This window comes from Acipenser ruthenus, chromosome 59, assembly GCF_902713425.1.
Source record: "Acipenser ruthenus chromosome 59, fAciRut3.2 maternal haplotype, whole genome shotgun sequence".
NCBI classification, from domain to species: domain Eukaryota; kingdom Metazoa; phylum Chordata; class Actinopteri; order Acipenseriformes; family Acipenseridae; genus Acipenser; species Acipenser ruthenus.
In genome coordinates this window covers 4,099,560-4,112,195 of record NC_081247.1, presented here as the reverse complement: position 1 = coordinate 4,112,195, position 12,636 = coordinate 4,099,560, and the positions used below count along the sequence as shown (strand labels likewise).

At 46.9% G+C, this 12,636-nt stretch overlaps 1 protein-coding gene across 1 annotated transcript in view; it reads right to left on the bottom strand.

Moving 5' to 3' along the window:
- Window positions 1-3,945: 3,945 nt before the first annotated feature.
- The window catches only part of shisa7b (shisa family member 7), a 29,677-nt gene continuing 20,986 nt past the window's right edge, over window positions 3,946-12,636 (bottom strand). The window contains exons 7-8 of the mRNA XM_059018403.1: window positions 6,463-6,799; window positions 3,946-5,168 (exon numbers count right to left, since the gene is read on the bottom strand). Of these exons, the coding sequence (XP_058874386.1) occupies window positions 4,646-5,168; window positions 6,463-6,799 (860 nt within the window). The 3' untranslated portion in view covers window positions 3,946-4,645. The remainder of the gene's footprint in view (window positions 5,169-6,462; window positions 6,800-12,636) is intronic.

The following is a 12,636-nucleotide window of genomic DNA, read 5'->3' as shown; positions in this document are numbered from 1 at the left end:
TTTGTTTCTGACGTGAGGAAGGTGTGCTTTCAGAAATGACCACTAGGGGGAGGGCAGCTGGGATTCCTGTCCTCTTCTGTGTGAAGCAGGGATTTCATACAGTGTTTGTCTGGCTGCTAGGATTCTCCAGACAAGCTTGAAACAGCTCAGCCAGGTAAACAGTAATGAATGTCTATTCACACACTCCAGGATATTAAACAGGAGAGACCCACACTATAGGATATTAAACAGGAGAGACCCACACTATAGGATATTAAACAGGAGAGACACAAACTATAGGATATTAAACAGGAGAGACCCACACTATAGGATATTAAACAGGAGAGACCCATGCTATAGGATATTAAACAGGAGAGACCCACACTATAGGATATTAAACAGGAGAGACCCACACTATAGGATATTAAACAGGAGAGACCCACGCTATAGGATATTAAACAGGAGAGACACAAACTATAGGATATTAAACAGGAGAGACACACGCTATAGGATATTAAACAGGAGAGACCCACGCTATAGGATATTAAACAGGAGAGAGACGCACACACACTATTGGATATTAAACAGGAGAGACCCACACTATAGGATATTAAACAGGAGAGACCCACACTATAGGATATTAAACAGGAGAGACCCACGCTATAGGATATTAAATGGGAGAGACACAAACTATAGGATATTAAACAGGAGAGACACACTGTAGGATATTAAACAGGAGAGACACACTATAGGATATTAAACAGGAGAGACACACACTATAGGATAGTACAGTTTTTTACAATTGCTTTGACACATTTTTTGAAACACGGACCCAAAGTGCAAATCTCCTACCACAAAAAACCAAACAGAGTTGAAAATTCTGACCTTAAGACACATTTGATCATGTTTACATACAAAATGCAAAACTCTTAATCACCTACTCAAGTTTTTTAAATACTATTGTCTTTCCTAACAACCTATTTCAAATGCTAATTGATAATCTGGCAAAATACTTAATTATTTGAGCATCTGGCAACAATTAGTGCTCATTGTTGCAAATGACCTCATCCATGTGAGAATGCAAGGAAGCTTAATTGATAATCATTACATCACTACATAAAAACTGAGGAAACAGCAGCACTTTGTGACAAAATGGAGCAATTGGATGAAGTTGCTGGACGTGGACGTGGATGTGGTCGTGGTCATGGTCAACAACAACGTGTGGTAGTCTCAAATGAAATTAGAGCAACAGTGATTGACCACGTCATAAACAGAGATTTGACAATTCAAGAAGCTGGTCGTGTTGTCCATCTAAATTTGAAGGGGTCGACTGTTCAATCACCAGAACATTTCGGACTGAGAATTGATAAGTGTACAATATTGGAATTGTATGTACAATATTACAGAAACAATGTTACATTACTGCAGTGTTGGATTGAAATTGCTGTATTTCAGAACTGAAAGGAAAGACACCAGTGGCGGATGTGGCTGTATTCTTACTGCAGAGCTGTGGAATAGTGGTTAGGGCTCTGGACTCTTGACCGGAGGGTCGTGGGTTCAATCCCCAGTGGGGGACACTGCTGTTGTACCCTTGAGCAAGGTACTTTACCTAGATTGCTCCAGTAAAAACCCAACTGTATAAATGGGTAACTGTATGTAAAATTAATGTGATATCTTGTAACAATTGTAAGTCGCCCTGGATAAGGGTGTCTGCTAAGAAATAAATACTAATAATATTGAACAGGCACCAAATAACTATGAAACAGATTTATTTGTTGCCTTTTCAAAGAAATGAGGACAGAGTGAAAGCATTGTGACGTGAATACGTTCACGGAAGCGTACACAGTCATTCTGCTAGTACTACAGTGATGATATGAACAGTGAGATGCTTTGTGGCTGAGAATTGTGTGCATATTCTTTTGATATGTGGCCTGTGTTCTACAGCGCAGTAGGAGGGCCTGTCAGCATTGTTCTGTGAATTGTGAAATGACAGTAAATCACATGAATGAATCTTGTTTTTCAGAGAAGGATGGAGTTGGATGCGGGTGTCAGCCACCATGAGTTCCTCTATGTTGACGAAGCGGGCTTCAATCTGGCCAAACGTCGGAACGTTATTGGCCAGCGTGCCCCAGTCCATGTGCCGGGGCAGCGGGGCAGGAATATAACAATGTGTGTGGCCATATCACAGTTACATTTGTCGTTGTCTGGGACAATGTGAATTTCCATCATGCATTCCGTCATGGATCTATGAAAAAAACCTAGGAGTTTATGTTGACTCAGAAATGTCTTCATCTAGACAATGTGGGGAAGCTATAAAAAGACCAACAAGATGCTCGGATATATTGTGAGAAGTGTTGAATTTAAATCAAGGGAAGTCATGTTAAAACTTTACAATGCATTAGTAAGACCTCACCTAGAATATTGTGTTCAGTTCTGGTCACCTCGTTACAAAAAGGATATTGCTGCTCTAGAAAGAGTGCAAAGAAGAGCAACCAGAATTATCCCGGGTTTAAAAGGCATGTCGTATGCAGACAGGCTAAAAGAATTGAATCTATTCAGTCTAGAACAAAGAAGACTACGCGGCGATCTGATTCAAACATTCAAAATTCTAAAAGGTATAGATAATGTCAACCCAGGGGACTTTTTTGACCTGAAAAAAGAAACAAGGACCAGGGGTCACAAATGGAGATTAGATAAAGGGGCATTCACTATAGCTGCTATAGTCAATCAAACACTGTGCTCTAGTCTAGCTGCTATAGTCAATCAAACACTGTGCTCTAGTCTAGCTGCTATAGTCAATCAAACACTGTGCTCTAGTCTAGCTGCTATAGTCAATCAAACACTGTGCTCTAGTCTAGCTGCTGTAGTCAATCAAACACTGTGCTCTAGTCTAGCTGCTGTAGTCCATCAAACACTGTGCTCTAGTCTAGCTGCTATAGTCAGTCAAACACTGTGCTCTAGTCTAGCTGCTATAGTCAATCAAACACTGTGCTCTAGTCTAGCTGCTATAGTCAATCAAACACTGTGCTCTAGTCTAGCTGCTATAGTCAGCAATCAAACACTGTGCTCTAGTCTAGCTGCTATAGTTAGCAATCAAACACTGTGCTCTAGTCTAGCTGCTATAGTCAGCAATCAAACACTGTGCTCTAGTCTAGCTGCTATAGTCAATCAAACACTGTGCTCTAGTCTAGCTGCTATAGTCAATCAAACACTGTGCTCTAGTCTAGCTGCTATAGTCAATCAAACACTGTGCTCTAGTCTAGCTGCTATAGTTAGCAATCAAACACTGCTCTAGTCTAGCTGCTATAGTCAATCAAACACTGTGCTCTAGTCTAGCTGCTATAGTCAATCAAACACTGTGCTCTAGTCTAGCTGCTATAGTCAATCAAACACTGTGCTTTAGTCTAGCTGCTATAGTCAATCAAACACTGTGCTCTAGTCTAGCTGCTATAGTCAATCAAACACTGTGCTCTAGTCTAGCTGCTATAGTCAGCAATCAAACACTGTGCTCTAGTCTAGCTGCTATAGTCAATCAAACACTGTGCTCTAGTCTAGCTGCTATAGTCAATCAAACACTGTGCTCTAGTCTAGCTGCTATAGTCAGCAATCAAACACTGTGCTCTAGTCTAGCTGCTATAGTTAGCAATCAAACACTGTGCTCTAGTCTAGCTGCTATAGTCAGCAATCAAACACTGTGCTCTAGTCTAGCTGCTATAGTTAGTAATTCCCACACACTGTGTTCTAGTACAGTTAATAACTATTGAATAAACACGACCATTAAAAAAGACCACTTGAGTTTTTTAGCCACAAAATGGCAAAAAGGTGCTTTTATTTTTTATAAATAACCATGTTTATAATCTCGTAAAACAGATAATGTTCAATTCAATGGTTTTCAAACTCCCCTCCCCCCCCCCAAGTACTCCATGCTGATCGAAAAAATCCCTAAAAACTCCCCCCCACCCCCACCCCCGATACAAATGCATGTACGAACATTGATATTAAAATCCACTGTACAGGAAAACCAAAAAATCTCAAAGCTCAATTTGATTCATTTTTCATACAAAAGATACTCGTTTTTTTATTCATTTCGGCAGAGAAACTGAGAGCACTCTCCCTTTAAACCTCTCTCCTCCTTCTGTTTCTCCTCCCTCGCTCCCTCTCTCCTCCTTCTCTGTTTCTCCTCCCTCGCTCCCTCTCCTCCTTCTCTGTTTCTCCTCCCTCGCTCCCTCTCTCCTCCTTCTCTGTTTCTCCTCCCTTGCTCCCTCTCTCCTCCTTCTCTGTTTCTCCTCTCTCACCCCCTCTCTCCTCCTTCTCTGTTTCTCCTTCCTTGCTCTCTCTCTCCTGCTCTTCTTTTACTTTAATATGGCACTAAATTATGGCTGAAAAGTCATCTCTCTCCCTTCCCCTCTCTTCTCTCCTCCCTCCTCCCCCTCTCTCCTCTCTCCCCTTGCTCTCTCTCTCTCTGTAATACTGCCTTATAGCTAAAACGTTTTACAACTGATCATTTTGTACACACTCTGTATACATCTCTCCTCCTCCCCTCTCCCTAACCCTAACCTCTCCTCCCATCTCTCTCTCCTCTCGCCTGCCTTCAATATGGCACTGAAATATGGCTGAAAAAATCTTCCCGATCCTCACTCTCTCCCCCTCCCTCCCTTCCTCCCTCTCACACAGTCACCTCGTTCTTACTCCCCGTCCTCAGCTGCTGCCCCCCGCCGTTGCCCCCCCCCTGGTTGCCCCCGCCTGGTATGAAGTGAAGCTGTTCGATGGTGTTCTGTCTCTTGGCAGCGAATGCCATTCTGCGTGCGCTGTGGCCCCCCAGGGTCCCTCCCCCGGCCCCGCCCCCCAAGGTGTCCCAGGCCCCGGCTCCGCCCCCCTGCCCTGGCCCCTCCCCCCGCTCCCGCCCGGCCGTGGGGTGCGAGTTCATCTTGATCATGTGGTGTCGGTCCAGCGAGGGCGTGGCGCACACGTTCTGCTGGGACTGGGCCTTCTGAGCTGGGCTGAGCCGGGGCAGGGTGCCCCGGTCCGGGGAGCGCAGCCGCACCAGGGTCTGAGGCGGGTAGGGACCCGGGTTGGAGTGCTTCTGGTACTGAGCGGAGGCTGCACGCTCCTGCTGGTGCTGCTGCAGCTGGTAGAGATGGAGGGGCTGCAGGGGCTGGTTCTTCTGGTGGTGACCCAGAGTGCCACTCCTAGAGAGAGAGAGAGAGAGAGAGAGGGAGAGAGACAGAGAGACAGGGAGACAGGGAGGGAGAGACAGGGAGGGAGAGAGAGACAGGGAGAGAGAGGGAGAGAGACAGGGGCAGTGAGGGAGAGAGACAGGGAGAGAGGGAGAGAGACAGGGAGATCAATATCAGGGTCTAGTGCTATATATTATAAAGACATATCAGAGGACTGGATCGCATCAATATCAGGGTCTAGTGCTATATATTATAAAGACATTTCAGAGGGCTGGATCACATCAATATCAGGGTCTAGCGCTGTATATTATAAAGACATTTCAGAGGGCTGGATCGCATCAATATCAGGGTCTAGCGCTGTATATTATAAAGACATATCAGAGGGCTGGATCGCATCAATATCAGGGTCTAGTGCTGTATATTATAAAGACATTTCAAAGGGCTGGATCGCATCAATATCAGGGTCTAGTGCTATATATTATAAAGACATTTCAGAGGGCTGGATCGCATCAATATCAGGGTCTAGTGCTGTATATTATAAAAACATTTCAGAGGGCTGGATCGCATCAATATCAGGGTCTAGTGCTATATATTATAAAGACATTTCAGAGGGCTGGATCGCATCGATATCAGGGTCTAGTGCTATATATTATAAAGACATTTCAGAGGGCTGGATCGCATCAATATCAGGGTCTAGTGCTATATATTATAAAAACATTTCAGAGGGCTGGATCGCATCAATATCAGGATCTAGTGCTGTATATTATAAAAACATTTCAGAGGGCTGGATCGCATTAATATTAGGGTCTAGTGCTATATATTATAAAGACATTTCAGAGGGCTGGATCGCATCAATATCAGGGTCTAGCGCTGTATATTATAAAGACATTTCAGAGGGCTGGATCGCATCAATATCAGGGTCTAGTGCTGTATATTATAAAGACATTTCAGAGGGCTGGATCGCATCAATATCAGGGTCTAGTGCTATATATTATAAAGACATTTCAGAGGGCTGGATCGCATCAATATCAGGGTCTAGTGCTATATATTATAAAGACATTTCAGAGGGCTGGATCGCATCAATATCAGGGTCTAGTGCTGTATATTATAAAGACATTTCAGAGGGCTGGATCGCATCAATATCAGGGTCTAGTGCTGTATATTATAAAGACATTTCAGAGGTCTGGATCTCATCAATATCAGGGTCTAGTGCTATATATTATAAAGACATTTCAGAGGGCTGGATCGCATCGATATCAGGGTCTAGTGCTATATATTATAAGGGTTATGGCTGAGTTTGGGGTACCTGTTGGAGAGTGTGCTCTGCGGGTTGTTCAGGGGGTTCAGTTGGGTCCCCTCTCCGAACACCAGCAGCTGGTCCTGTGACATCACCCTGCGTGGGGGCTTGGAGTCCAGCGGCTCATACCCAGGCTGGGGGGCAGGGTAGGGGTTGGGGGTCATGCTGAGCCGCGGGCGCATGGCGTGCAGGGGGAGGGTCCCGCGCCCCCCCAGCGTGTACTCCCCCCCTCCCCCTCCCCCGTAATACAGGTGGTGCTGAGAGGAGTGGAACGAGGGGGACGCGTTCGAGTTCCCACTGCGACGCTTCGAGGTGTAATAACCAGAGGAATCATCAAGATCCTTCTCTGAGAGAGGGGAGAGGAGAGAGAACAATCACTAATGGCAATAAGACACATTTTTGAGTTTTATAACAGCAATAAGGCACAGAGCCATGGTATGATAAAGCATAGGCAAGCATTGTAAAGCACAGAGAGGTCTGGTAAAGCACAGGGAAGCATTGTAAAGCACAGAGAGGTCTGGTAAAGCATAGGGAAGCATTGTAAAGCACAGAGAGGTCTGGTAAAGCAGAGGGAAGCATTGTAAAGCACAGAGAGGTCTGGTAAAGCATAGGGAAGCATTGTAAAGCACAGAGAGGTCTGGTAAAGCATAGGGAAGCATTGTAAAGCACAGAGAGGTCTGGTAAAGCATAGGGAAGCATTGTAAAGCACAGAGAGGTGTGGTAAAGCACAGGGAAGCATTGTAAAGCACAGGGAAGCATTGTAAAGCACTGAGAGGTACGGTAAAGCATAGGGAAGCATTGTAAAGCACAGAGAGGTCTGGTAAAGCATAGGGAAGCATTGTAAAGCACAGAGAGGTCTGGTAAAGCATAGGGAAGCATTGTAAAGCACAGAGAGGTCTGGTAAAGCATAGGGAAGCATTGTAAAGCACAGAGAGGTCTGGTAAAGCATAGGGAAGCATTGTAAAGCACAGATAGGTCTGGTAAAGCATAGGGAAGCATTGTAAAGCACAGAGAGGTCTGGTAAAGCATAGGGGAACACTGTAAATGGGGGATGGATGATGTCACTGACAGGCTGGTTTATATTTCTGAGATGGGGGATGGATGATGTCACTGACAGGCTGGTTTATATTGCTGGGATGGGGGATGGATGATGTCACTGACAGGCTGGTTTATATTGCTGGGATGGGGGATGGATGATGTCACTGACAGGCTGGTTTATATTGCTGGGATGGGGGGTGGATGATGTCACTGACAGGCTGGTTTATATTGCTGGGATGGGGGATGGATGATTATTATTATTATTATTATTATTATTATTTTCTTAGCAGACGCCCTTATCCAGGGCGACTTACAATTGTTACAAGATATCACATTATTTTTACATACAATTACCCATTTATACAGTTGGGTTTTTACTGGAGCAATTTAGGTAAAGTACCTTGCTCAAGGGTACAGCAGCAGTGTCCCCTACCAGGGATTGAACCCACAACCCTCCGGTCAAGAGTCCAGAGCCCTAACCACTACTCCACACTGCTGTGATGTCACTAACAGGCTGGTTCCCTTTCAAGTAGGGAATATTAACCATTACAAATGGGTGTTTCCCTTTAAAACTCCTGAACCTGAAACTTTATACCAAAGACTTCTCATCAGAGCAGAGTGACGTGGCTGCTGCTCCGCCCCCGAGAGCATGAAGGAGCTGCGCTGACAACGATGTCATTTTCCTTTTCATCTGAGCCTCAATGCTTGAGACAGCGTTGATATAAAATGATCACCTTTCCTTCACATGTTTTAGCTTTGCTTTTAAATGCTGAATTAATAATATTGAATCGCTGATGTAAAAATGGTTGATTTCTAGCTTTTCTTGTATTTCAGCCGAGTGCTGGTAAAGTCCCACCGCGGCCTATTGCCAGTGCCGTCCTTCCTGGGATCCTTAGCACTCAGTCGGCTGTGCAATCTGTCTATTCCACAAACAAAAAAACGTATATTGTATATGATTTGATATTATTATAATATATTAATATTGTGTTTCTCTCTCTCTCTTTCTTACAGAGTAAGGATTGAAATGAAACCGAGCAGCTTCTGTGGGCGTGCCTAGTTTAGCAGCTTGATGCTGTGTTAGTGTCGCTATCAGCACACTCTTACAAAGGCTTGTTACAAGCAGGCTGCTTCCAGTTTGCAGTGGCTGCTGTTACAGGGCATCCCTGTTAACACAGCACTAACGGTAACTGCGACACTGTAGCCCCGGACCGAGTGCCCAGAGTACTCGTGCCGAATTGCACCGACACTGTCTGTTGTGCTGACATTGTCTACTGTATGCACTGACACTGTATTATTATTATTATTATTATTATTATTATTATTATTATTATTATTATTATTATTATTATTATTATTATTATTATTATTTATTTCTTAGCAGACGCCCTTACCCAGGGCGACTTACAATTGTTACAAGATATCACATTATATAAGGGTACAGCAGCAGTGTCCCCCACCTGGGATTGAACCCACGACCCTCCGGTCAAGAGTCCAGAGCCCTAAACACTACTCCACACTGCTGCCCGAATCCAAATGCCTGATGGCTAACAACAGTAAACACTGTGCGCTCTGACACTGTATACTGTGTGTACTGACACTGTCTGTCGTGTGTACTGGCATTATCGACTGTGTGCACTACTACATAGTGCAGAGTCTGTTCTGCCATGCCTGGGCTTCATGCATGTGTTTCTTGCAAGGCCCAGTTGCCTCTAGAGGACGGACATGTTCAGTGCATTGTCTGTCTGGGTCGCGAGCGCGCGCAGGCGGCTCTGATGGATCGCACTTGGTGTGATTTCTGTGCCTCTTCATCAAGCACACGCTGGACTGTCGCCTGGCTCATCATTCCAGGAAACGCTCCTTCACGTCCGCTCAGCGCTCGGCATCGCCACGATGAGACTGGACCCTCCTCCCGTGGCTCTGTGTCAAGATAGGGGGGGTGTCACAGTCGAAGGAGTCCAGTCGAGAAACCATGCTCCTCCCCTTCCTCCTCATCAGTTCTCCCCACCTTCTCCCCCTCCAAAACGGAGGAAGAAGAAAGCTAGCCGTTCACGTTCGGCAGATAGGGAGCAGATAGATAAGATCTGGAAGGTCCTGTCACACCAGCAGGTTATTCTTGCTGAACTGCTGCAGAGCACTCAGCAGCACCGTTACCACTGATCTCTTCCCTATTCGTCACACCTTCCCCTGTGCAGGCAAGGGCATGTGATCTAGGGGGTGATGCTCTATCTATGAACAGGATGTAGCGTTCCCATCTGATGGTGCAGACTCTAACAGCGCCCCCGGTGACCCAGCTTTCTTCATCGGAAGAACTTATGCCCCTGATATAGCGGGCTACTGCAGTTTTGCAGCTTACAGCACAGTGGCACCACTTGCCTGGAAACAGCCCGCACCCGCTTTCCGTGGAGGCAGGCGTATGTTCAATCATCCTGTGCCTGGCAATAGGTGCAGGCTGCGCCTCAGTGAAGCAGCAACACAGAACGCTGGGTGCTCACTACTGTTCAAAGTGGTTACTCCTCCAGTTCCAACACGACCCTACTCCCTTCCGGAGCGTGACAATAACAATTTTCACGGACCCACAAGCCGCCGCTCAGGTGGCTCAGGAGATAGCAGCTCTGCTGCGAATGTGATCCGTTTACATAGTAAACCCTTCCAGCAAGAACGGGGGGTTCTATACCAGGTATTTTCTGGTGCCAAAAAGGGATGGTGGCCTCAGACCAATCCTCGATCTCAGGCAGGTAAACCTGTATCTGAATCGGAGACGGTTCAAGATGCTGACTTCACAACGGCTGTTGCAGTCCATCAGACCAGGCGACTGGTTCACCACGGTGGACCCTAAAGGATGCCTATTTTCACATCCCCATGAACCAGTGTACCGGAAGTACCCGAGGTTAATCATCCAGGGAACAATATACCAGTTCTGTGTTCTGCCGTTCGGCCTCTCTCTAACTCCACATGTATTTACAAAATGCATGGAGGCTATACTGGCCCCGTTGAGACTCCAAACATGACAGTCCTCAAAGACCCGGACAATCGGTTCATTTGCGCCGAGTCTCCAGCACAGGCACACGAACACACAGAGCTCATTACCAACAAGGAGTGCGCCTGGACTCAGGGCTCATGTTGGCCACTCTGTCAGACGACAGAGTGGAGAGAATAACCGCCTGCCTAGAGCTGTTTCAGCTCAGCAGAGCACTGCCAGTAGTGGCTTTTCACAGGCTTATGGGCCTGATGGCAGCAGCATCCAACACCCTTCCACTGGGTCTCCTGTATATGCGCCCCCTGTAGGCTTGGTTCAACCGCACGGCTTGTCAGCCTGTGTTGAATCGCAACCTCCTGTTGACAGTGTCTCCACACTGTCTACAGGCACTCTCTTGGTGGAGACAGCCAGCCCATCCGCGTCTAGGTGTGGCACTGGGCAGCGTCACCAGCAGGGAGGTCGTGTGGAAAGCACAAGCAGTGCAAGGGGTGTGGCAGCCACCATGGAAGGGTCGCCACATAACTGTTTTAGAGCTGCAGGCAGTGTACCTGTCCTTGCAGAATTTTTTGGAGCAGGTACGGAGGAGACACGTGCTTGTTCATACGGGGTGGTTTGCGGCCACCCAGTCTCCTCAACAGAGCCTCCTCTAACTCCAGTTCACCTGCCTGGGATGATCAACTGCACTGCGGATCTCCTCTCGAGAGGGGTCCCCAGCGGTGCAGAATGGAGATGCCATCCCGAGGTCGTGATCCTCATTTGGGAGAGATTCGGGAGATCAGAGGTAGAGCTCTTTGCCTCTCAGGAGTCGGCACACTGTCCCCTGTGGTTCTCCATAAAGGGAAACAGGGGACCTCTGGGGGTAGATGCAGTGTCACACCTGTGGCCAGCACGTCTACTCTATGCATTTCCACTGCTTACCCTGCTCCCGCTATGTCTGGAGAAGGTCAGGCAGGACCAGGCCAGGTTGCTCCTAGTAGCCCCATACTGGCCCAGGAGAGTCTGGTCCTCCTCCCTGATGCAGCTCCTGAGCATCCAGCCGTGGGAACTGCCGATGCGTTGCGACCTGCTCAGCCAGGCGCAGGGCACTTTGTGGCACCCCAACCCCTCGAGCCCGCGGCTCTGGGTCTGGCCCCTGAACAGCTGCACTTGCGCCGTCTGGGGTTATCGAACAGGGTGATTGACATCCTGCAGAACGCCAGGGCAGCCTCTACCCATTCCCAATATAAGTGTATAAGTGGGGCGTATTCCAGGCAAGGTGCTTGTCTCGTGGATCTGAACCCTGAAACCTTTTTGATTAAGTATATTTGGCAGCCATTTTGGTGTGCCACGTAAAAATAGATGCAGTCTCCCCAGGAGCTCATTTCCTTGCGGGGCAATTTTTGAAAGGCAGCTGGAGGCTTAGGCCACTGGTGAAGGCTGTGGTTCTTCGCTGCAGGTTGAAGGTAGTCTTAATGTCCTGATGAAGCCTCCATTGAACCCAAGCACTCAGTTCAGCTCAAATTCTTGTCTTTCAAGTCGGCTTTCTTGCTTGCAATCACCTCTGTAAGCGAGTGATTGAAGTGCAAGCATTTTCTGTATCGAAAGCCTGTCTAATCTTTTCAGAAGCCAGAACAAAGTTTACCTTTCATACTAACCCAGCTTTTTTGCTGAAGACCATCTCTTTTCAGGTTACCCAGTCGGTGGAATTGGAGGCTTTCCATCCCCCTCCTTTCCAATCTGACAGGGAGCGCCAGCTCCATACGCTTTGTCCAGTGCGGGCGTTAGCGTATTATGTGGACAGGACTAAAAAGCTGGAGGGAGTCAGAACAATTCTTTGTCTGTTATGGGGCTCAGTCTCAAGGACAGGCTCTGTCTAAGAAGTGTCTGTCTAAATGGTTGACAGGCACAGTTAAGACTACTTATGAATTGACCAATATGCCTCCGCCAGAGGCTCACCGGCCATTCAACCAGGGGTCAGGCAACTTCATGGGCTTTGTTCCAGGGTGCATCTGCTGTCCAGGACATATGCAATGCAGTGGTGTGGGCTTCCCTCTGTACTTTTACTAGGTGCTACCGACTGAATGTCGTAGATCTGCATAACCCTGGTTATCGGCACTAGAGTGCTAAAGGCAGCTTCTCAGTCCATCCTCACAACAGAACATTAGGTGAGTTTTCATCCTATGTTTCTT